The sequence below is a fragment of the Alnus glutinosa genome, chromosome 13 (genome assembly GCF_958979055.1).
Source record: "Alnus glutinosa chromosome 13, dhAlnGlut1.1, whole genome shotgun sequence".
NCBI lineage: Eukaryota > Viridiplantae > Streptophyta > Magnoliopsida > Fagales > Betulaceae > Alnus > Alnus glutinosa.
The window spans coordinates 25536743-25557867 of record NC_084898.1 but is presented as its reverse complement, the minus strand read 5'-3'; the positions used below and the strand labels follow the sequence as shown (position 1 = coordinate 25557867).

At 35.0% G+C, this 21125-nt stretch overlaps 3 protein-coding genes across 3 annotated transcripts; 1 reads left to right on the top strand and 2 right to left on the bottom strand.

Annotated features, from left to right (window-relative positions):
• The first annotated feature begins 1663 nt into the window (after positions 1–1663).
• Positions 1664–7705, top strand: LOC133854856 (decapping 5-like protein). Its single transcript, XM_062291126.1, has 7 exons — positions 1664–2030; positions 3162–3262; positions 3637–3705; positions 3802–4668; positions 6671–6856; positions 7003–7113; positions 7239–7705. The coding sequence occupies exons 1-7, from the start codon at positions 1865–1867 to the stop codon at positions 7377–7379; spliced, it is 1641 nt and encodes a 546-aa protein (XP_062147110.1). The 5' UTR covers positions 1664–1864; the 3' UTR covers positions 7380–7705.
• Positions 7706–9172: 1467 nt separating this feature from the next.
• LOC133854794 (protein MODIFYING WALL LIGNIN-2-like) lies at positions 9173–11630 on the bottom strand. The gene is made up of 3 exons (XM_062291067.1): positions 11176–11630; positions 10845–11050; positions 9173–9668 (listed from the first exon to the last, which is right to left on the bottom strand). Exons 1-3 carry the CDS (start codon positions 11278–11280, stop codon positions 9434–9436), a joined length of 546 nt encoding a protein of 181 aa, XP_062147051.1. The 5' UTR covers positions 11281–11630; the 3' UTR covers positions 9173–9433.
• Positions 11631–12578: 948 nt separating this feature from the next.
• LOC133854713 (long-chain-alcohol oxidase FAO4A) lies at positions 12579–19619 on the bottom strand. The gene is made up of 4 exons (XM_062290968.1): positions 19308–19619; positions 18846–19115; positions 13766–14620; positions 12579–13625 (listed from the first exon to the last, which is right to left on the bottom strand). The coding sequence occupies exons 1-4, from the start codon at positions 19602–19604 to the stop codon at positions 12624–12626; spliced, it is 2424 nt and encodes an 807-aa protein (XP_062146952.1). The 5' UTR covers positions 19605–19619; the 3' UTR covers positions 12579–12623.
• Positions 19620–21125: the final 1506 nt, after the last annotated feature.

Genomic DNA, 21125 nt, shown 5'->3' with positions numbered 1-21125 from the left:
AACATAAGAATGACTATTCCATAGGAATAGTTATTCCATTCATGGGGTCTATTCCGCAAACCAAATGAGCCTAAGTCTTTTATATCTTTGTATTTCTTTACCATAGTCTTTATCTTCACCTTTCTCACAAATGCAGGTAATAATTTTGTAATTAGTTACATAATCATCCCACATAATGTACATTTAAATTAAGTATTCAGAAAGTAGATAATTTTTGTTTCATTTTATTTGTAATTATAATATTGGCGTGACTTTAGCATAAGTATAGTGAAGTATGGCAAAGACGGAATAGAATTCTCTCAATTTAAGCGCGTGAGAAGATTTATCTTACGGTCAAGATTTTGTTTTATTACATTTAATAGTGTATATAGTGTTACTTTATTTAAAATTTTAAATGACTTGATAACATAATCACCACTATTGATCAATAAAATATAATTTGAACAATTATATTTGGAAAAAATGCTTGTGTTAATTTATTCTAAGCCACCTTCTATATATCACTTGGCTTATGTAGTAAAGTGTTTTTATTCCATATTTTGAGTCCTTTTGGTTTAAAGGCTTAAAAATGTGCGGTTTGAAAAAATAATAATTTCAAAACGTAGTTAATAAAAATACGATTTTTAAAAGCATAATTAAGTGTTTGATAAAATTGTAGTCCGACCTTTAAAATCGTGATTCGGCATCTAAAAAGCATTTACAAGCATAACAAACAGACCATTTGCCTCTTTCTTTTTCTTCTTCTTTTTTTCTTCTTCCTTTTTTTTTTTTTTTTTTTTTTTTTAAATTTTGTTTTTACCATTTGGTCCTCTAATTATCTCACTTAAGCATAAATGAGCAAAACGGCTTGGTTTATTTGTTTGTTTAATTTTTCAATCCTTTTGCAGGGGTGGGTGAATTGGTCTCAATGGTTTTACCAGAGGGAGAGAATACCAAACCCATTACTCCGTATTAGAGTCTTCTTCCACACGATAAGATCGATAAAGAAAAATAATTCCCGTACAACTCTCTTTCATATTGTGTGGAACCTACATGTATGAGTCTCACACAGTATGAAAGAGGTTGTGTGTGAGGAGTTGTAGGAGAATCACTTTGCGATAGATAAATGTTCCTGAATTTATTATTACTTGCAGAATATTTATTTTGTGTTACCCCTTGACATTTGTTGATATTTTCATGTCCTAGGACCCAGAAGAAGGACCATAAAATTGTTATTCTCTAATTCACTTAAAATAAATAAAATTCTATTCGAGTTTGGTTATACTGTATGAATACAAATCCTATCAAGATCTTATCAGTCTTAGGTGAATGTTATTTTCTATAAATTATTCTTATAATTAAAATTAATAACAAATATTATTTTTATAAGTCCCTGGATAAAATAATTAGTTAATTAATAAACTAAACAATATTACGTATCAGTGATTAAACATTAATATGGATAGTTGGAAAAGTATAAATTTTTTGATATTTACTCCATATAATGATATAAGAGAAGAAAATAAACTACTCAAACACCCAGTGAATTTAACTCATTAAAGAAAAAAGAAAAAGAAAAAGAAAAAGATTATCACATGATCCAACTTAGTAATTTCGTTGCTCTAAAGCCTATGTGGGCCTTTTAACGGGCCCATCTGGCATCAATATATAGTGCCTTGTTATCCAAGCTTTTCTTGGTGGGAGGAAAGAATATTAAAAAAAAAAACGCAAAGGCGAACACAAACGAACAAAAACCATTTTTGAGAGAGGGAGACAGAGCGAGAACCCTAATCTTAAAAATGAGCAACTGATTCTGGGAGGGTTTTTCCTTCATTTTCTTTCACTTTCTCGTCGGTTTTCTCTTTTCGTGGTGATCGTGACTAAAATGGCGAGTGAGTCTGGGGCAAAATCTTCTCCTTTTTCTTCTTCTTCGAATGCCGCGGAATCTTACATAGGGAGCTGCATAAGCCTCATTTCCAAGTCCGAGATTCGCTACGAGGGCGTCCTCTGCTACCTCAACGTCCAGGATTCCACTATTGGCCTCAACAATGGTATTTATGCCCTATCCATAATCCATATACTTCACGTACCTGTACGCATATAAATAATATATACAATATGTATGTGCATGTCACATATTTATATTCTTTAATTTTGGTTATATTTTGTGCGAGAATTTGATTTAGTTTTAAATATTTAGTGCCTCTTGTTTTTAATTTCTTAATTCTATATTTGTTCAAATAATTTCGCAATCTTCATCTATCATGTAATAGTTTCTGCGTTGTCCTGAGAAATGAGAACCCTTGCTTTTGTCTAGGTTTAGTTTTATGGTTTTGGTGATGCAGAGAACCATATTAGGCATAATATGTGCGCGCGCGTATTTGTTTATTTACATCTGTCAAGGGTCTAATTTGAGGTATTGATGATGCGGAGATCCTATGTTTTTGCTCATTTCTATGTGATGGATGTTTCTGCTGGTTTAAAAATATTGCTATAATATTGCAAGCTCATTGGTCGATTGAAATTTAATTTAGTTTGGAATATGGAGAACTTAGGATGATTTCATTATGATTTAGTGGTCACTGGAATTGCTGGAAGTGCTGCATATAGTAAGTTATAAAGCCAAAGCCTTTGTTCATATGTTTGTTATTTGATCAGACGACTACTTTGATTAGTCTTCCTTTTCCTACCTTTTTTTTTTTTTTTTCTAATGATTTTCTTGGTTTTTGACACTTCAGATTGTGATTTTTTATTTATTTTTGGATAATGTCTTGTATACAACCTGTATAATCGAGGTTATCCTCTCATTCTTGGTAATGTATATTATACTTATCAAAATCTATAAAATGAAGATAAAAATGGCAAGTGAAATACTTGAAGTTTTGACTTAAATAAAAACTAGAAAGTAAGACACTTATTGTGGGGTTAATATAAACTGCAGTACGGTATTTTACATTCATGGATAAGAATAACAAACAAGACACTATGTGTTAGTACTCGTTCTCCATATTGATGCTGTTATATTTTAATATGATATGCACAAATTTGCTTGTATTCCTTAGGCTATAGTTTGTAGCATGATATTGAATACATTGCTCTGTTTAGATAAAAGTTCCTATTAGCCTATTGCTTTTTTTTCTTGGAAATCTACGCATTTCAGCCTTCCTTCTGTGATCTTGCAGTTAGGTCTTATGGAACAGAGGGGCGAAAGAAAGATGGCCCTCAAATTCCGCCAGGTGATAAGGTGTATGAGTACATTCTTTTCCGAGGAAATGACATTAAAGTACGTGAGAGTAACTTATTATCTGTTCTCAGTATGCCTTCTTTTCTCTTGATTCTTAGAACTATCAATATCATTTTTTTTTTGAGTAATTGGAAGCTATAGTTAGGGCTGTAATCAAGCAAAGACAAGCCGAGTTTTGGCTGTTCGAACTCGGCTCGACAAAATTTTATATGGTCTGGAGCTCGAACCAAGAATTTGTTCAAACTCGGCTTGAATTTTTTTCCTCTTAACGGAATTAACCAAACAAATCGCTCCTTGTGGTTAATTCTGTTATGATTTTTTTTCCTGCAAGTAGTCTTCTAAAATTGTGGGCTTGTTAAATTTTCTGGTTTCTATTTTACATGTGTCAACCCTTATGAACATATACTATTCAGGACTTGCAAGTTAAGTCCTCCCCAGCTGCCCAAGCAGAGCAGATTCACAATGATCCTGCTATCATCCAGGTACTGACATTCTAGGAGATTAAGGAATTCAAATTTTGAAGCGTCTTTAAGGAGAATCAAGTTCACCTACATATTTGATTTGCTTTATCTTTGCAGTCACACTATACTGGGATGCATTCAAATTCTTCATTTGCTTCAAATGGTGGTAAAACTTTGACAGTGTCAACTCAATGGCAAGATACCCCTGCTTTGAAAAGTAGGGCCTATCCTGGTGCGCTGCCTTCATATCAATCTGTAACCCAGGTGGGCCAATTGGATCACGTACTGGCTACACAAGGCCTATCTTCTTCTACGCCATTGTCTTGGCAAGGGCATGATGGAACATCAGTCAGTGTATCTCATGCTTCACAGCAACCTATACCTTTTCAATCCCCATCATCTGAATCATTTCCCCTGACAATGCCTCGTCGGTTGCAGGCTCCTGAAATTCAAGTATCTACAACCCCCTGCCTGCTGAATACATCAGAATTTGGTACTCCTGTATCTTCATCTATTGCTTCTGCATCTGTACATCCAAATTTGTCAGCCTCACTTAGTCCAGTTTCTCTTGATATGCCATCCTCTTTGTCCATAAAGTCATCTTTACCGCATTCTGCATCTGTGACTGCTAATGGATCAAATCTATCTTCGTTTCCTTCATCCTGCATAGACATAAAGGCCAGTGAAGCTCAAATTGTTGGTAAAGCTGTTTCTGACCCAAGATTGGTTCCTGTCCAGCACATGCCTTATCCTACCTCTCCATTTGTGGATTCTTTAGGCCCCTTGCTAACACCATCTCCATCTTTGGTATCTCCTGATCAATTAGCTCAGTCTAGACCACGTCCGCATTCTTCCACACAGAAATTGTACCCTGATAAGAGTGATTTAAGTGCTCCAACACCGGCATCATCTAGATCTTCACCATTAATTTCTATGCCAGTATCTCAAGCACCTCTTTTACCATTGCCGAATTCTTCACAACAGGTTAGGCTCTCTCTTTTTTGCTTTTGGCTGGGCATGCAACTTATAATTGTCATTCTACTTGTAGCAAACTTGCAATTTTCTTTCTACTTTTAGCAGACTTTCTTTTAGCTTTGCATTTGATACCTTTTAATAGTGATCTGTTTCATATAATATGGTGGGGAAATATGATGCATAACAATTTTTGGGTGCTTTCTTGTTATCTGAAAGGCTTTGCAGAAGTGTTGTTACTATTCATAATGCTTGAATCTAATTTTTCTTGGGTTCTTGTGCTCCTTTTTGATAGTATTTCAATTTTAAGCGGTTTTCTTCGAGTGGATGGAATAGGAAAATGAACATCTTCAAAGGAAATTAGCCACTAAGACTTAAATTTACCAGGAGATAAAAAAAAGGAAATGGAACATGAAAAGCTTCATTCATTAATTATGGGGTTGGGATAAGTAGTACCCAATTTGTCTCACACCATTAAAAGAGAAATTCTGGTTCACAATATAAATCCTTCGTAAAATTGTACCATTCCTTCTTTAACCTCCTTTTTGGTCAATGGTACACCATTAAAAGTGAGACTTGTGAACAAAATTAGTCTCCTATGTGAAATTGCAAGCCTAGGGAAAATTTTAGTATTATTGTCTGCTCCTTAACCCACAAATATCTGGATTTCTGCCTTCAACTGATCTCTTCCAAATGAGCAATATATTTTATTTCTGCCTTAAGTTCATTAAAACTCTCATTTGAAGACAACTCTTGCTCTTCCTCATCTCAAGGGCCTGTAACCATACTAGCAAACTGATTTTGGATGGTTTATGATATCAAATGGGTAGGAAGCATGTGGAGTACAGAAAAAAAGAGCTTCCCATATCTCTGTAGCAATATTTTTGAAATAAATGCTTGATTAGGAGTCATTGGAATTATGATAAAGATATATGTTTCAAATATGTCTTAGAAATAGGTACATGGGTATGTATGTATGTATGTATGTATGTATGTATGTATGTATGTATGTATGTATGCATGTTTGTGTGTCAACAAACATATTCATTGTTGGTAGTCAGGCTGTTCAGTTGTTGGTATTCATGTGCACGCAAAGTACGTATATTATTTATCTCGTTTGTTTTTCAATGGTGTGGGATATGAGGGTACTCGCCGGGCTAAGTAACGCTAGCTTCTAACCCAAGTGGGGGTAATATTGTGATGGGACTCTGACCCGGCATAACTGGATCCTCACTGGCCCACCTGTTTACTTATCAAAAAAGATATGAGGGTACTCTTTTGGTACCAAAGTGGAGTGCCATGTCTCTACCTCTTATGCATGTATCTGGTCACTGTGATCTCTCAATCATTCTATCTTGCTGTTGGCTTTCATGTTGATTCATGCCCTTTGTGCATGAAAATAGTTCTGCCCACTTGATTCCTTTGGTTGGCATGCGTGTTTGGGTACATGAGTTCTGTGTACTTGGGTATATTTATGAAGTCCATTTTCACTGTAGCATTTTCTTTATTTTGAAAGCAGATCTGTCAACTTGCTTTCGGTGTGATGCATGTCTCTATGGAGCCTGTGTTTTTGAAAGCTTTCATGTTGATTCATGCCCTTCTTTGTGCATGAAAATGGGTCTGCCCACGTGATTCCTTTGGTTGGCATGCGTGTTTGGGTACATGAGTTCTGTGTACTTGGGGTATATTTATGAAGTCCATTTTCATTTTAGCATTTTCTTTGTTTTGAAAGTAGATCTGTCAACTTGCTTAGGGTGTGATATGTCTCTATGGAAGCCTGTGTATTTGAACAGTTTTATACAGTTCGCTTTCATTGGAGACCATTCTTTTGCCTTTTATATACTACATATGAAATACTTGATGTTGTTGTTGTTGTTTTTTTTATTTTATTTTATTTTTTAATTTTTTTGAGATTTGGTTACTATGTGTAGTCCATTTGCCAATATAGCTAGCGTCTTATTAATGGTCTAAATGTGAGTGAATTTTTATCTGTTATCTTTTTTATTTTTTGCAGTCTCAGTACTCAGATGTGCAATTCACCGAAGAATTCAATTTTATAGCCATGAATGAGAAGTTCAAAAAGGATGAAGTATGGGGTTATCTTGGAAAGACGAAGGATAAAACAGAGGGAATACAGGACTATGCAAGTGGTCAGATCTTGGGGAACAGAGAGGGTCATGGCTTGATACCTAATCCTAACGTAAGACTTGCAACTATTTTTGATATGTCTTTTTTTTTTTTTTTCTTCTTTGACACAAACAAGACAACTGAAGTGATGTGTGGCTATCATTGTCTAGTGCATAGTATTTTTAGTACTTAAACACCTTTTATTTCTTCTCCATGCAGTCTGCATATAATAAGGATGAGTTCTTTGACACAATTTCATGTAATTCGCTCAATCGTGGAGCTAGGAATGGACAGAACAGGTTCTCTGAGCGAATTAAGCTGGATACTGAGGTTTGCCAACTTGTTTGTGTTATTTTGATATTTGAGAAGTAAAATCATGAGACAAACTCGTGCCAAGAAGTAAAAGTATATTCATTGGATGTCAGCAAATTTTTGTTTCTCTTTTACTTTTGCAGACATTTGGCAATTTCCAACAGAGACCCGATGTACGTTATGGTGGATATGCTGCTGGACGTGGTAATTACTGGGCATCATATAACTTTGAAAGGGGACATGGCTATGGTGGAAGGGGGCGTGGTGGGAACACGCCTTTCTAATTCTATCTGAATCTCAGTATCTTCAGGCAACCATGGTTTCTTCTGTATATCATGGTTCTACTTTGTCTTTTTTACCTCATTGACAAATTTACCTCCTTTTTGACCTTTGGCTTTATGAGCAATGAATCTCAAGGTAAATGATGTTGACATCTTATCTTGGTGTTTTCATCTTGAGATGCTTGGTAGGAACTATCAGAATTACCAATTATGGCAGGTTCATGTTATTTTTTTGCCCATGACCTGGCCTTTTACATTTGCCTTTTTTAAGCAGTGTCATCAACAAACAAATTGGTAATTTTTTTTTTAAAGTGATATCTTATTAGAAAGCGTCAAGGGGTGCAACCAAGTACACAAGAAGTATACAAACAAACAAATTGGTAATTACAGAAAATCATATTCTGGAACGGCTTAAGTTTTTTTTTTTCTTGTACTTTGTTCTGCACCGTTGTTGTTGTTGGTTTGTTTTTTCTTTTTCTAAATTGTTTTCCGGATTAATCTAGCACACATTTTAGTGCTTGTAGCCAAATGAATTGAAAATAAAAAATAAAAAAAAATCATGATAGCATTGCTCATCTGTTTTGTGTGAACATGACTGTCGATCTTTCATGTACACATTCCTGTTCTCTCTCTTTCTCTCTCCTTTTTCTTTTGAAACAAACAATTGACTATGCACAGTAACACAGGCAAAACACTGTTTTCTGCTTTAGGAAGATTTCAACATATGGTGTCAGAATGCTTGATGGAATTGAAGTCATGAGCATGTGCTTAAGCAATTTGAATTGATTTTTCCTTTGAAGTACAACTTTCATTTTTTTTAATTTTTATTTTTTTTATTCCTGTCTCCCCCGGTTTTATGACATGGCGAAGTTCTAACCTATTTCTCATGGTGCCGCCATCTTATCTAATAATGCATTCTAGTCTTCTAGTGGACAGACGGAGTTACCTTGTAGCAGTTTTCAGATCAAAGTTGAGTAATGTCTGGAGTGCCTAGTCAGATCAAATACTTTCCCAATTATTTTGGACTTCTGTTAGGAGGTTTTCCCTTTGGAAACCTTACACTATCCTTCGAGTAGAGGGGCTTATCTGTGACATGCTTAGACTGCTTAGTAAAACTGCAACCCCCCCCCCCCCCCTTTTTTTTTTAATGAAGGAAGCTTTAACTTCTTGCGTCTCAAAAGCAGATTCGATTTAATGATCTGTTCCATACGGGTTCCGTCTATAAGCAACAAACAGGTTGTTTTTCAATCATAATGGTCCGTATTAGTGGAGCCCAGGTTGGTAGCAAGTTTGACATTAGAGGTCATCTTTATGACAGTCTGCCTGTGCCTTTAAAACGTGGGTGAGTTGGTTGGTTTTGTTGGACCTTTCTTGGCCATTTCTCAATTGTGTCTCTTCTTCTCAAACTGGGTAAACAATTTCTCTTGCTATGTGACTATGAAACACACCTTTAAGGTTAGAATTACTGGAGATGATTGACTAGCTCAAAATATGAATAGATTCGTTGAAGATAATTGAATGTTTTCCCATGTGACGTGTGATTGTTGACTCCTGTTGTTTCAGTTTCTAGACTTGTCGTCGAACTTATTTGCTTACCTAACTGATAGATATATAAATTATTTCCTTATCACATATGTAATTATGCGATTCGAATTATTTGTTGTTGATTGGTTCTATCCATTTCAAATACTAACTTGGAGTGAAAATATACGTTGGAAATTATTTGTTTCCGAGTAGAATTAATACTGTGTTAGTGGGTTCCATCGTGGAGGATCCGTCCATGTCAATAACTAACCTGTGTTGAAAATTCTCAAAAGAAGTGTTTCATTTTTGTTGAAAATAATTTCTTCTGACAATGGATAGGGAAGCCAAAAAGGCACTTGGGCAGTGGGTCATTGGCCCTTGTTCCCCAGTAGGAAATGAAAAAGATAAAAAGTGTTGCGTTCTCCGCTGCTTCTCCCAACCTCTTTCCTCGGTTGGCCTGGACTCTGGAGTCTGGAGAGATCAGCCTCTGTTTTTTCAGATAATGGATATAATTCCCCATTATCTCTGTCTTGTCATGCTACTTGTGAATGTACCTTTTGGCCCTTATCAGCCTGGCCTTTTCTTTTTGTTATAACGGCTGAGCCCAGACTCGAACCTATTGTGACCAGGACTAGTATTGCCGAACCAATATACGTCCCATCTTTGACTAGGTAGCATTCGCCGCCCAACCATCCCTTCCCATAGGGCTGCCTTCTACTCATACTCATGGCTCCGCCCATTAACATAACTGCAATTCCAAAGCTCATCCTGCAAAATGGATTAATTTACAACTAGTTAAATATTTGATACTAGGACCATGTTACTGTTATCATTTTAATATTTGAGTACTTTTCTATGTCCCTGATGAATCTCAGATTGGATTAAGAAACCGAAAAATCTACAGCTGTGCATGTGCTTCTTAGAATTTTCTAAACATGTGTTGTCCCCGACCTCCCAAGTAACGTCTTCCATGTTGTCAGCAGCCACCCTGTGGCCAATCACAGCACCCACATCCGACACATCATTCCGTCGTATATGGTGAATCTGATTTGATAATGGCATTTCAAAGTCGTTGCCGGGGTTTTTAAAATATATATCGATTTTGGTTAGTCTAATTCGTTTTCATAGAATTTTGGTTTAATTACATTTCCCCACTAAACTGCCATCCATATATACATTGCCTTGTGAAACTCTCACCTATCACACTCAACCTTCCCGAACTACTTTTTTATTTATTTATTTATTTATTTTTATTTATTTAATTCTTTTTTAATTTTTTTTGTTGCAAAAAACTCCCGCAATTAGGCAAAGAGTAATGCTATATGTTACACTCATATCTCAATAGGCTGATGGGCACGCCAATGAGATGGCCAATGAGATGAGGTGGGGATGAGAGTGTAGCATCTAGCATTACTTTTAATCAAAATCGTTAGAACATGAAATGATTATAATATCCTAAGTTTAGAAACTAAATTTTCTTAAATACCCTTAAAATTTAAAAGTAAAAAAAAAAAGAAAAAGAAAAAAAAGCCACTTTGGAATTGGAAGTGGTGGCCGAACCACTTGGGGGTGGTCGAGTCATCTTTGGAGCCATTCCCAAACAATTTTAATTTGGAGGTAGTTCGACGAACACCCATGTTATTTATTTATTTTTTTTTAAAAAAATAAATTTTTATTGAGTTTTTAATTTTTGTATTACTAATTATTTGAAGGTATTTTTGATTTTCTGTCTAAAAATGCTTATTCTAATTAAAGAGAATAAATGGTAGTTTAAGACAGTTGAGTATAATATGTTTTAGTTTATGAGGGTAATGCGTAAATATTGAGTGGTAATTTGGGGAAAGAAAAGGTAATTAACTCTAGAATTTTAATGCGATAGCAAAGTTTGAGCGTTGAGGTTGCAAAGCAACGCAAAGGATTGCCAATTAAAGATTGATCACCTACCATGAAATTAACAGGAGGATTGCGGCAATCCTCGGCCACCTAGTCTTGCAGTCGTTTCTGTTCTCTCCTGAATAAGAATTCCTGCAAATGATCAGATTGCCGATGATCTGAGCGACAAGCAAACTGACCAATGCTGCAATTCCAAATCCAAATGCATGACTTCCTGGCAAATAACACAGTTTTCCATCCAACTTGAGATCCTTCTTCTACAAAACAAAACAAAACCCAGACAAGAAACAAGTTCTTATATAAATAGATTACTCTAAACACGTACGTACGTGCTTCACAAACCGAACCAATTAATAAGTACTTGTTATATTAAAGGCTATACCTTTGTTCTCTTTAGCTCAGCAGCTATACACGACAGGAAGGAGACAACGCCAAGGGAGACGACGATAGAGAAAAATAGAGCGAACCCATATTGGTGTTTCTCCATGGGTGTCGATCTGCACGTATGCGTGCTTTCCCGGCCGGGAGGAAAATTGAAGTTTGAACACAGGGAAATTAGAAGGCTTGGAGCTTACTCAAGGGATAGGAAAAAAAAAATGTGCTGTATTATTCCTGGTCCTCCGATTTAATTTCGTCGGATTTCTTCCTCAGCGGTAGTTGGAATTTTCTTCCCAAGATGTCTTTCATGAATTGCTTTGAAGGAGAGATACCGAATACCGTCCCTAGTTGTAGTCAGATCACAGACAACCTTGGATTATAAGAGAAGCTTTGGATCAAACACATTCATGAAGTGGAGCTGGTCAACTTCTTCACCAATGGAGAGTGAGTGGCAATCTATTTCAATATTTGGTACAATAAAAGAAAGAGACGTTCGTTTTTATTTTATGTTATGAAGAAGATCGAGTGTGGATATTAATTATTTTTATTACTGTTATTTGCGTTTTCCATGGTTTAGAAAGGATAAAATTCCAAAGTAGAAAGCACGAATTAGAAAATGAATGGGCTGTCGGCACGTACAATCAGTGGGACCATGCAGTGACTTGGAAAGAAAGAACTCGAGTCAATATGCATGTCTTGGAACCCAACTCTACTGAGAAGGAAGAAAGAGAAAGGAACAATCAAAGGCATTGATTTCTGCCGGATGCCAATGCTTTGAATTAAGTTTCTTCATGGAAATTTCCTAGCTTTAATTAGGGTTTGTTTGGCTGAAACTAAAAATTATTATTTCCGAATAGGAGGAGGATGGATATATATATATGCCTAGGAAGGCATGTGGGGTAGGTGAATTAAGCGGTGGGTGCCGGCGCCGACGGCATCTCATTCCCCTGTTTGGCTTGAGCGGGAATAGAGACTCTGGTCTGGACATCTTATCTTATTAGGGAGTGGTTACCAAAAATTTAATTTGTATCCTATAAAACAAAGCATAATCCTCTTCATGACCCCCCCCCCCCCCCCCCCCCCCCCCCTCCTTTTGTCTACTTTTGCGACAAATGCTTACAAAACAAAGGATATGATATTAATATATATACCTTTCTTTTAAACTCGTAAACCCCAAATTAATAAAAAGTAGGATTCGATTCCCAACTTCTGATATGACATGGAAAGATTTTCCCTAGCTCTTTCACTAATAGACGCTTCTACAATTGCATAAAGTAAGAAAAAATTGTAATAAAAAGTGATTGAATTGACAAAAAGTAGGAATAAATTTTGAATTTTTTTATAATGAAAAAGGAAAAATAGAGTGTTCGCCAAACAAGCCCAATTAATTATGCCCAACGGAGTCGCTTTTATTAGATTACATAAAAATGCTTTTATTAGATAAAAGTAGAATTAGTTTGAGCGCAATCTACACTTTTTCCTCCGAAGAACTTCAAGAGCAGACTGTGCAGTGCAATAAGCAATGGCCTGAACGGTGACCATTGGATTCACACCTAAAGCTGTCGGAAACACACTCGTATCCGCCACAAAAAGCCCTTCCACCTCCCATGTTTCCCCCATCTGGTTCACCGCCGATTTCTTCGGATCGACCCCCATCCGGCAGCTCCCCATCTGATGCGCTGAACATAGCGGAGTCGAAAGCCCCCTCAATGGCTTTGAGCTTTCCTCTTTCACGAACCTCTCGAACTCATGCGAGCTTACTTTCTTTACGTTTATCGTCTTTCCTCCCGAGTGATGGGTTCCTATTTCTTCAGCTCCGGCTGCTGCCAATATCCTCAGCACCTTCTCTAGCCCTCTCTTTAGATTCTCTTCGTCGGTAGCTTCCATTTGGTAACTGATTGAGTTTTGTGAAAGCACCGTTCCCGAACCTCTATCCCTTCCCAATGCAAATATATGGGCGGTCCTTGAAAACCTGCACATTCGGTTTTTCATATCTATGCCGGAAACCCATGGCATTAACATCGAGAACGTGCCGGGGTGCAATGAAGGTGTTTGTATCAATGCACCATATCCAGACCCGTCAAAATTTGCAACAACGGTTGACATTGCTGTCATTATCCCTCCTTCATAGCTCTTCTTCTCTCCCTCCGGCCAAGCATTCGTGAAAGGTGTGTCGGGAAAGTAGCCCCACGACATTGCCACTGGATGGAGATGCAAGTTCTTTCCAATGTTGGCATTCTTCAAGCCACTTCTTTTCAACAATGCTGGCGTGCTGAGGGCGCCACATGCAACGACAGTCACCTTGGACTCCACCACACATATCTCTTTTACTCCTTCATACACAAACTCAAAAGCAACCCCAGTTGCTGTCTTCCTGCCTCTTCCTTTCTTTCTCTTGTTCAATACTTTGATAGCCTCACAATCGGGAAGAATCGCACCATTGCCTGAATTTACCTGTTAAAGTATTAATTAAATGATTAAACTTATCATTTTTTTAATTGCTTAAGCTTTTGACATAAGCCAAATAGATGGAGAGCGTTAAGATATTGATTAAATGATTAAAACATTTGACATAAGCGATAATTTAACATTACCAAGTCCACAAGCCATGTCTCGGAGGTGCCTTTCTTTCTTCCATCCTTGCAGCCAAGACCGCACCAACCGCAGTAATGATCTGCCACAGAATTTCGAGGTATGTTACTCACAGGATAACCCAGTTCTTGACACCCCCGCCTCAAGACTGCGTTGTTGAATCCTTCGTTTTGGAATTCGGATTGAACTCCCATTTTTTCACAGACAACATCCATGGCTTCTTTGTAGAGTTTACTGTCAAACAGTTCCAGTTCATAGCGATCACACCATTCTTTAGTTACATGTTCAGGTGTACGAATTGAAGCTGACCAGTTAATTGTAGAGCCTCCGCCAACTGTGGAGCCTGCAAGTACTAGCATTCCCATATCATCAGTTGCCAGCAAACCACCAGATAGGTACATTTGATCCAAAGTTTGTCCTTCCAGAAGTGAGAGATTGTTCCTCGCGCAGTAATTTCCTTTCTCCAAAACAAGCACTTTGTAACCGGCCTTTGCTAGAACTCCGGCAACAACACCGCCGCCGGAGCCAGAACCAATCACCACTGCATCACATTGGATAAGTAAAGAAGGGTAAGATATGGTGGAAGGAACATTGGTTTTGCGAGACATGACTGAGATGGGAAATCCAAGTCGTCGTAATTTATCGAAAGCCATGCCCCGCGGGATTTTTAGATTGATGAGGCCTCTGTAAAGGGGTCCACAAAACTCTTGTTTGCCACCATCTTCTTCAAGTTCATATTCTCCATATCCAGTAATTTGTCTTAATTTCTTCAACTGCTGAGATTGGATTTTGTGCTCCAGGTCAGGTCCACTGTAACCAATTGCTTTCCATGATAGGTTGTCATTCTTCTCATCGACCTGAACATATGCATGCATGATAACTTTCGCATCAGAAAATTGAAAGGATCAAAGTGAAAACATAACATTAACAAATATTATTAAGGGTTAAACACTTTTTTAGTTCTTGTGTTTTAGAAACTTTATTTTTTAGTTCTTGAGTTTTAATTTGCATCACAGATGATACCTCAGTTTTGGGAAATGACCGAATAAGTACCTCGGTTAACTTCTCCGTTCAAAAACTAACAGACTGCCACTTGTCAACCTGTGTCAACCTTAGAGGTTGACACGTGGCACTATATAAAAAAAAAATTAAAAATTAAAAATTTTTAAAAATGAATTAAAAAAAATTATATTAAAAAAATTTTTCAAAAAAAAAAAAAAAAAAAAAAAACAAGGGGTGGCTGCCACCCCTTGACAAATAAAAATAAAAAAAAAATAAAAAAAATTCAAGATCGGTTTTGGCCCTTGGGGGTGGCCGAACCACCCCATGGAGGGTGGTTCGGCCACCCCATACCGGCCAAGGGGGTGGCTCCTTGTTTTTTTTTTTTTGTTTTTTAAATTTTTTTAAATTTTTTTTTAATATTATTATTTTTTAATTCATTTTTAAAGATTTTTAATTTTTAGGTTGACACGTGGCGGTCCGTTAGTTTTTGGATGGAGAAGTTAACCGAGGTACTTATTCGGTCATTCCCCAAAACTAAGGTATCATCTGTAATGCAAATTGAAACTCAGGGACTAAAAAATAAAGTTTCCAAAATTCAGGGACTAGAGGAGTACTTAACCTTATTATTAATGCCTTCATGCATGCATATGGTACTAGACTTCTCATTTGCATAAATTATTTTATGCCGCTCTCCCACGTTCACAGGCAAGCAATTGTGAGAGAGTTCCTTATGGAGCCTACCTGCTTGAATGTATGTATGCCCATGCAAGTGGGCCCCATAAGGACCCTGTTACAATTATTTGCCCATATTGTCCAAACGCCGAAAAAATGTTTTTTGAACCATTTTTAAGGTTGCAAACAACTAATAATAATAAAAAAATGTCACTTTTTTTTAGAAAAATGTTTTCAGCTGAAAGATAGAAAATATTTTACACCGAAACTAATAGGCCTAAGAGCCCTATTTGAGATTGCGTTAAGGTGTTTAAAAAGTACTTTTAGTACATAAAAATCTATGCAAAGTAAAAAATAAAAATCACTTCTTTTTCTTTTTTCTTACTTCTTTTTCTTTTTTCTTCTTCTTTCATATCATATATATATATATATATATATATATATATATATATATATATATATATATATATATTTTGCTCTAAATAGCTTAAAACTGGATTTTGAGAAAAGCTTAAAATGAAGCTTTTTATTTTTTTATATATATATAGACAAAATGTTTATTTTTTAACGCAATCTCAGACAAACTCTAAGAGCTTTCAAAGCTTTAAAAAGAGTCTATTTGAATTTACGTTGAAAAATAGAAATTTTAAAGTCAGAATTTTGTTTTTAGAAAAGGCTTTATATTTTAGTTTTTTTTAAAAGTCCGTTTTTAGCTTCTTTTTTTTAAAAAAAGAGAAAAAAAGATTAAAAAAATAATAATTTTTTTACCAAACGGATAACTTTTTATTTGGCACAATTTTTTATGCAGAATTAATTAAAGACATACATGTTGGTTTATTTGGGGGTTAATTAATTACTTTATTTATTCAAGTGATAACATCATAATTAACAATGAAGTTTCTGTTGCTTTATTAATTAATATATATTGGTATGTGCTAGATCTAGAGTGCAGCTAGCTAGGGTTGGTAAGACAGATAAGAAATATACCAACCCAAAGTAGCTGCAGCTTCGATCTATTTGCAGCTTCGATCTATTTGCATACATATATATATATATATATATATATATATATATATATATATATATATATATATAAAAGCAGCTAAGGACCACATGCATTTAAATGTCTATCAAGATGCTGTAGCAGAGGATCGATATATAGAGATTTGTCAAACTTGAACTCTTCCGACCAGGGGTGGAGCCACCTTGGGCCATCAAGCCCCAAGGTTCTTTCAAAAAAAAAAATTAAAATTTTGCATTAAATTTTATTATTTTTTTTAATTTTAACTCTTCAAAACTTTTTTTTTTTTTTTTTTTTTTTTTTTTTTTTTTTTTTTTTTTTTAATTTGACCCTTAAACTTTGGAGGCTGGCTCCGCCCTGCTTCCGACCATCATCATGAATTGTATCTTTCAAAACGTACACTCATGATTAATTCATGAGTCGTTGAATATTTTGTATTATAAATAAAAATATATAATAATTCGTACAAATCCTTATGCTGTTTGTACATCGCCCTACAAGCTTTAATTTTACAAATTAACCGTTTGATTTGATGGGTCTTACAAAACTAATAATTAATTTTTAAAAGAAATGAAATGCAGTGGTCATACAATTAATAGAATGAACAAACCGCTCACATTCTACGTACTACTTTGTATTCAAAGATTAATAAATAAAACAACCAACCATATATATATATATATATATATATATATATATATATAATTGATCTCGCAATATGCAATTGATGTTGTTCTGAGTAAGAGTAATGCTACTATATATTTTTATGTTTCTTTATCATATTTATTTTATATCAGTTAATGTGATGTACGTATTTTAAGTGATTTTTTATACTAAACATTTAAAAATAACATTAGTTTACTACTTAAAACATGCCATGTGCATTAATCATGTGATAAATGGGTTCACACCACGATCGTATTATGCTGTGATGCAAATTAAGATGAATTAATAAACAATTTTAAAATATTTAAAATAGTCAAAATAACTAATATCTTGCACTATATTGGACGTCTTAAAGTAACCAATATATATTGGTTCAGAAAAGACTTTTGCTACTAGGAAAAAAGACTTATCAATTTATATAGGTTGTAATTTTTGCTGTTGTGCATGTTTCAGATGAAACAAATTAAACTAGTATTTCAAATTTTAGAACTTTTGGTTAAATATATAGTTTTAATTAGAGCTACTGATCATGAGATAGCAAATTTTTATTTTCATTTAAAAGCTAGGCTTAATATATTGACTCATGCAATAAAAAAAGGTTTAATGCCCATATTAAGCCACGTTACGTTAACAGACCTGGATTTAATTATGTACATACGGTATGCTAATCAGAAAAAAAAAAAAAAAAAAAAAACATATTACGTGTTAGAATATATGAAAAATATATTATATTTTTTGTATATTTTATGTTTGGTTTGATATTGAAATATTTCATATTTAATGTCAACATTATGTATGATATGATAAGCAAATGCCAAAGAGAAAGATCAATTTCTTATTATGAAAATATAGTACTGTACGTTTTGTTTCCATCTTTGTTTATTAATGTTCATCCTTGCCGTTAGTCAATATTGTCATACTATATTCAAGAGAAAGGACTTCTAATTATATGTATGTTAATTGCAAGCAGTTGAGTTATGTTTTTAACACATTATTTATTTGACAAATTTTATTTCAACCAATAATTAAGCAAATATGATTTTGAGCATATATATTTTGTTAGACAAGAGAAAACTTTGTAAATAAAAATATAGTCAATTTTAATCAATTTTGATTATGTTGGCTGTTTACTTTTATATATATATAAAAGTAAGTGTGTGTGTGTATATATATACACACACACATGAACAAATTGAAGAGTCTTTTTGTTGTGATATCGCACAAGAGCTATTGTTGTTAAGGAAGAAGTTTTAGCCTATACATACGTAAAAAGAGTATTAAAATATTACGTAAATATTTTTGGGATATGTGATGATTTAAGAACTGCACCCGCTAAAAAAACATATACATCTTAATCATTAAAGTAGTTTAATATCTATGGTGATTGAATATTTTTCAGATAATTTAATTATTTGCAAGATTATAAAATAGATAGTGGGTCAAAATATGGTTGGAAGTAGGTTTAATGTTTAAATCATGCTTGGTTAGGCCAATTAATAATAATAATAATAGAAAAATATGTAGTGGAAAATATCACCATTACATTAATTAGATTGTTGCGGGTGACATCAAGAGTCTATTATTCTATCTTTTCATAATTGATTAGAAAGAAATAAATACACAATTGAAATTAAACATGCATGTATGTATAATTAATAAATAGACGAACTCCGTCATAATTAAATCATAATCAAATGCTAAAATAAATTAAGTAGTCTAACCTGGGTGAAGAAAACATAGAGAATTAGAAGCTTCAAGGACTTGACGAACATTCTTAGAAGATGGAAATAACCGAGAGACAATGAAAACACTATCTCTTCCCGTCTCTGCCGCGACAACAGAGCAAATCTTTGAACGTATGGAAATTCGCTCGACAGGCATCCTCTCCCGCATAATACTAAGCTCCCAATCCATGTCGATAGCACCCATAACGACACTCGCAGCAGCCATTTCTTTGGGTGTTTCAGTCTCTGGCATATCAGTCCCCCTACCTATATTCATTCATGTTCATCGATCATCATCCAGGCCATGCATGCCATTGAAGAAAAGAACAACAAACAAGAAGACAGAATAGTTAATTAGAAATGTTTGATGAAATTGCAGCACGCATGCATGCATCATGTTGGAACAAATTAATTTGGAGGAGGAGAAAATAGGGAGCTAGATGGGTGTGGTGTTCATACACGTTCTGGAGTGCCAGCCATGGAAGCAGAAGTGGAGAAGAACTTGACAATCGCTTCATCGGTAGTAACGTCGGAAACATCAACGGACGGCAAGAAGGTGTCACACATAGCAGTGAGTGTCTCCATCTCCCAAGAGGAGAGAGAGTTCACATAATAAGGCGGTTGTCTCTGACGTCGATGATCTCCTGCTTCGAGGAGCCCTTGCATGTCAACCTCAATCACCGTGTGATCATCTTGTTTTCCACCATTAGCCTTTGGTGCGAAGCTAACATGATCTCTTTCACCTTTTTGCTCCATAATTGGCTTGTGAGAAGAAAGCTTTTTTGAGAATGAATAATTAGAGCGCTTCGGCCGGGTTTAAATAATAATTGATATTACCAAAAAAAAAGAAAAAAAAGAAATACATATAGAATTATAGTAGTCTGAGAGAGAACACGTGGTGGTGATGACGAACCAAACGAGTACGCAGATGGCAAAAAGCTATCGACCAGCATAAATGTAACGCATAACGCTCCCACTCTTTTTAGTATTAACTCATTCAATCTGCTGCATTAAATATATATACAAAAGGGAATATAAATATAAATATATAAATATATATATATTTATATATAGATATCACCAGTACATATATAAATATATATATATATATCACCAGTACGTACTCTGTTCGCGCAATAGATGTGATTTTAATGCACTGCCTCCTATTCGGCCAATTGGCTTCGGATGCCCAACTAGTACCGCTGCTTTGGTTTTCACCTTCCTGTCTATCTGTTACGTTGACCATTATACATAACCATTTTCTCCATAATAATAATAAAAGAAGACAAAAAAGGAAAAAAATACACTTTGATCTCTCTAACAATTACTATATTTGCACTTATGAAATCCGGCACCACACGGTAGTTTAAAATTACCGCATGGTGCTGTAAGTATCGTTTTCTATAAAATAGTACTATTTTTCACTTAAAAAATTTTGCAAATTTTTTAATAAATTTTGCAAATTATTAAAATAATAATAATTAAAAACAAAAAATATTAAAAAAAAAAAAAAAAAAAAAGCTTAAGGGGGTGGCCGGCCACCCTCAAAAGGCCAAAAAAAAAAAAAAAAGAGAAAAAAAAGTTAGGGGTTTGGGAGATGGCTGGACCACCCCCAAGGGCCTGAGGGTGGTGGACATAAGGCCGATCTAGGGGTGGCAAGGCCTTTGGAGGTGATCCGGCCACCCCCAAAACCCAAACCTTTTTTTTTTTTTTTTTGATTTCTAGGCCTTTTAGGGGTGGCTGAACCACCCCATATGGCCGATTTGGGGGTGGTCTGGCCACCCCAAACCCCTACCTCTTTTTTTTTTTTTTTGGCCTTTTGGGGGTGGCCGGCCACCCCCTTGGGCAATGCCGACCACCCCTTAAGTTTTTTTTTTGTTTTAATATTTTTGGTTTTTAATTATTATTATTATTTTTAAATTTATTAAAAATTTTACAATTTTTTTTTAAGTAGAAAATGGTACCATTTCTTAATACAGCACCATGCAATAATTTTAAACTACCGATGGAAGCCAGATCCGCACTTATATATCCAAACATTAAAAAATGACGTCGATGCATCTGTATACTACCGCCATGTGTCAATTTAGACACAGTAGATCGAAATTGATGTTAAATGAAAGGAAAAGTGATTTTTTAAACCTAAATGTCCTTAAAATTATTAAAAGAAACAACAATAAAATTAAGAAAATTAAATTAAAAAAGTAAACTAAAAGAGTGGTTCAGTCAGTAGTACTCTCTACTACTCTAAGCTCAACGTCTCTTTTTTAATTATTC

Coding starts and splice junctions, on each gene's coding strand:
- LOC133854856 (XM_062291126.1), top strand. CDS start 1,865: ATGGCGAGTGAGTCTGGGGCAAAATCTTCTCCTTTTTCTTCTTCTTCG. Junction 2,031..3,161: donor CACTATTGGCCTCAACAATG/GTATTTATGCCC, acceptor GTGATCTTGCAG/TTAGGTCTTATGGAACAGAG. Junction 6,857..7,002: donor GCTTGATACCTAATCCTAAC/GTAAGACTTGCA, acceptor TTCTCCATGCAG/TCTGCATATAATAAGGATGA.
- LOC133854794 (XM_062291067.1), bottom strand. CDS start 11,280: ATGGAGAAACACCAATATGGGTTCGCTCTATTTTTCTCTATCGTCGTC. Junction 11,051..11,175: donor CTGAGCTAAAGAGAACAAAG/GTATAGCCTTTA, acceptor TTTGTTTTGTAG/AAGAAGGATCTCAAGTTGGA. Junction 9,669..10,844: donor ATCCTCCTGTTAATTTCATG/GTAGGTGATCAA, acceptor TCCATTTTGCAG/GATGAGCTTTGGAATTGCAG.
- LOC133854713 (XM_062290968.1), bottom strand. CDS start 19,604: ATGGAGCAAAAAGGTGAAAGAGATCATGTTAGCTTCGCACCAAAGGCT. Junction 19,116..19,307: donor TGGCTGGCACTCCAGAACGT/GTATGAACACCA, acceptor GAATGAATATAG/GTAGGGGGACTGATATGCCA. Junction 14,621..18,845: donor TCTATGTTTTCTTCACCCAG/GTTAGACTACTT, acceptor GCATATGTTCAG/GTCGATGAGAAGAATGACAA.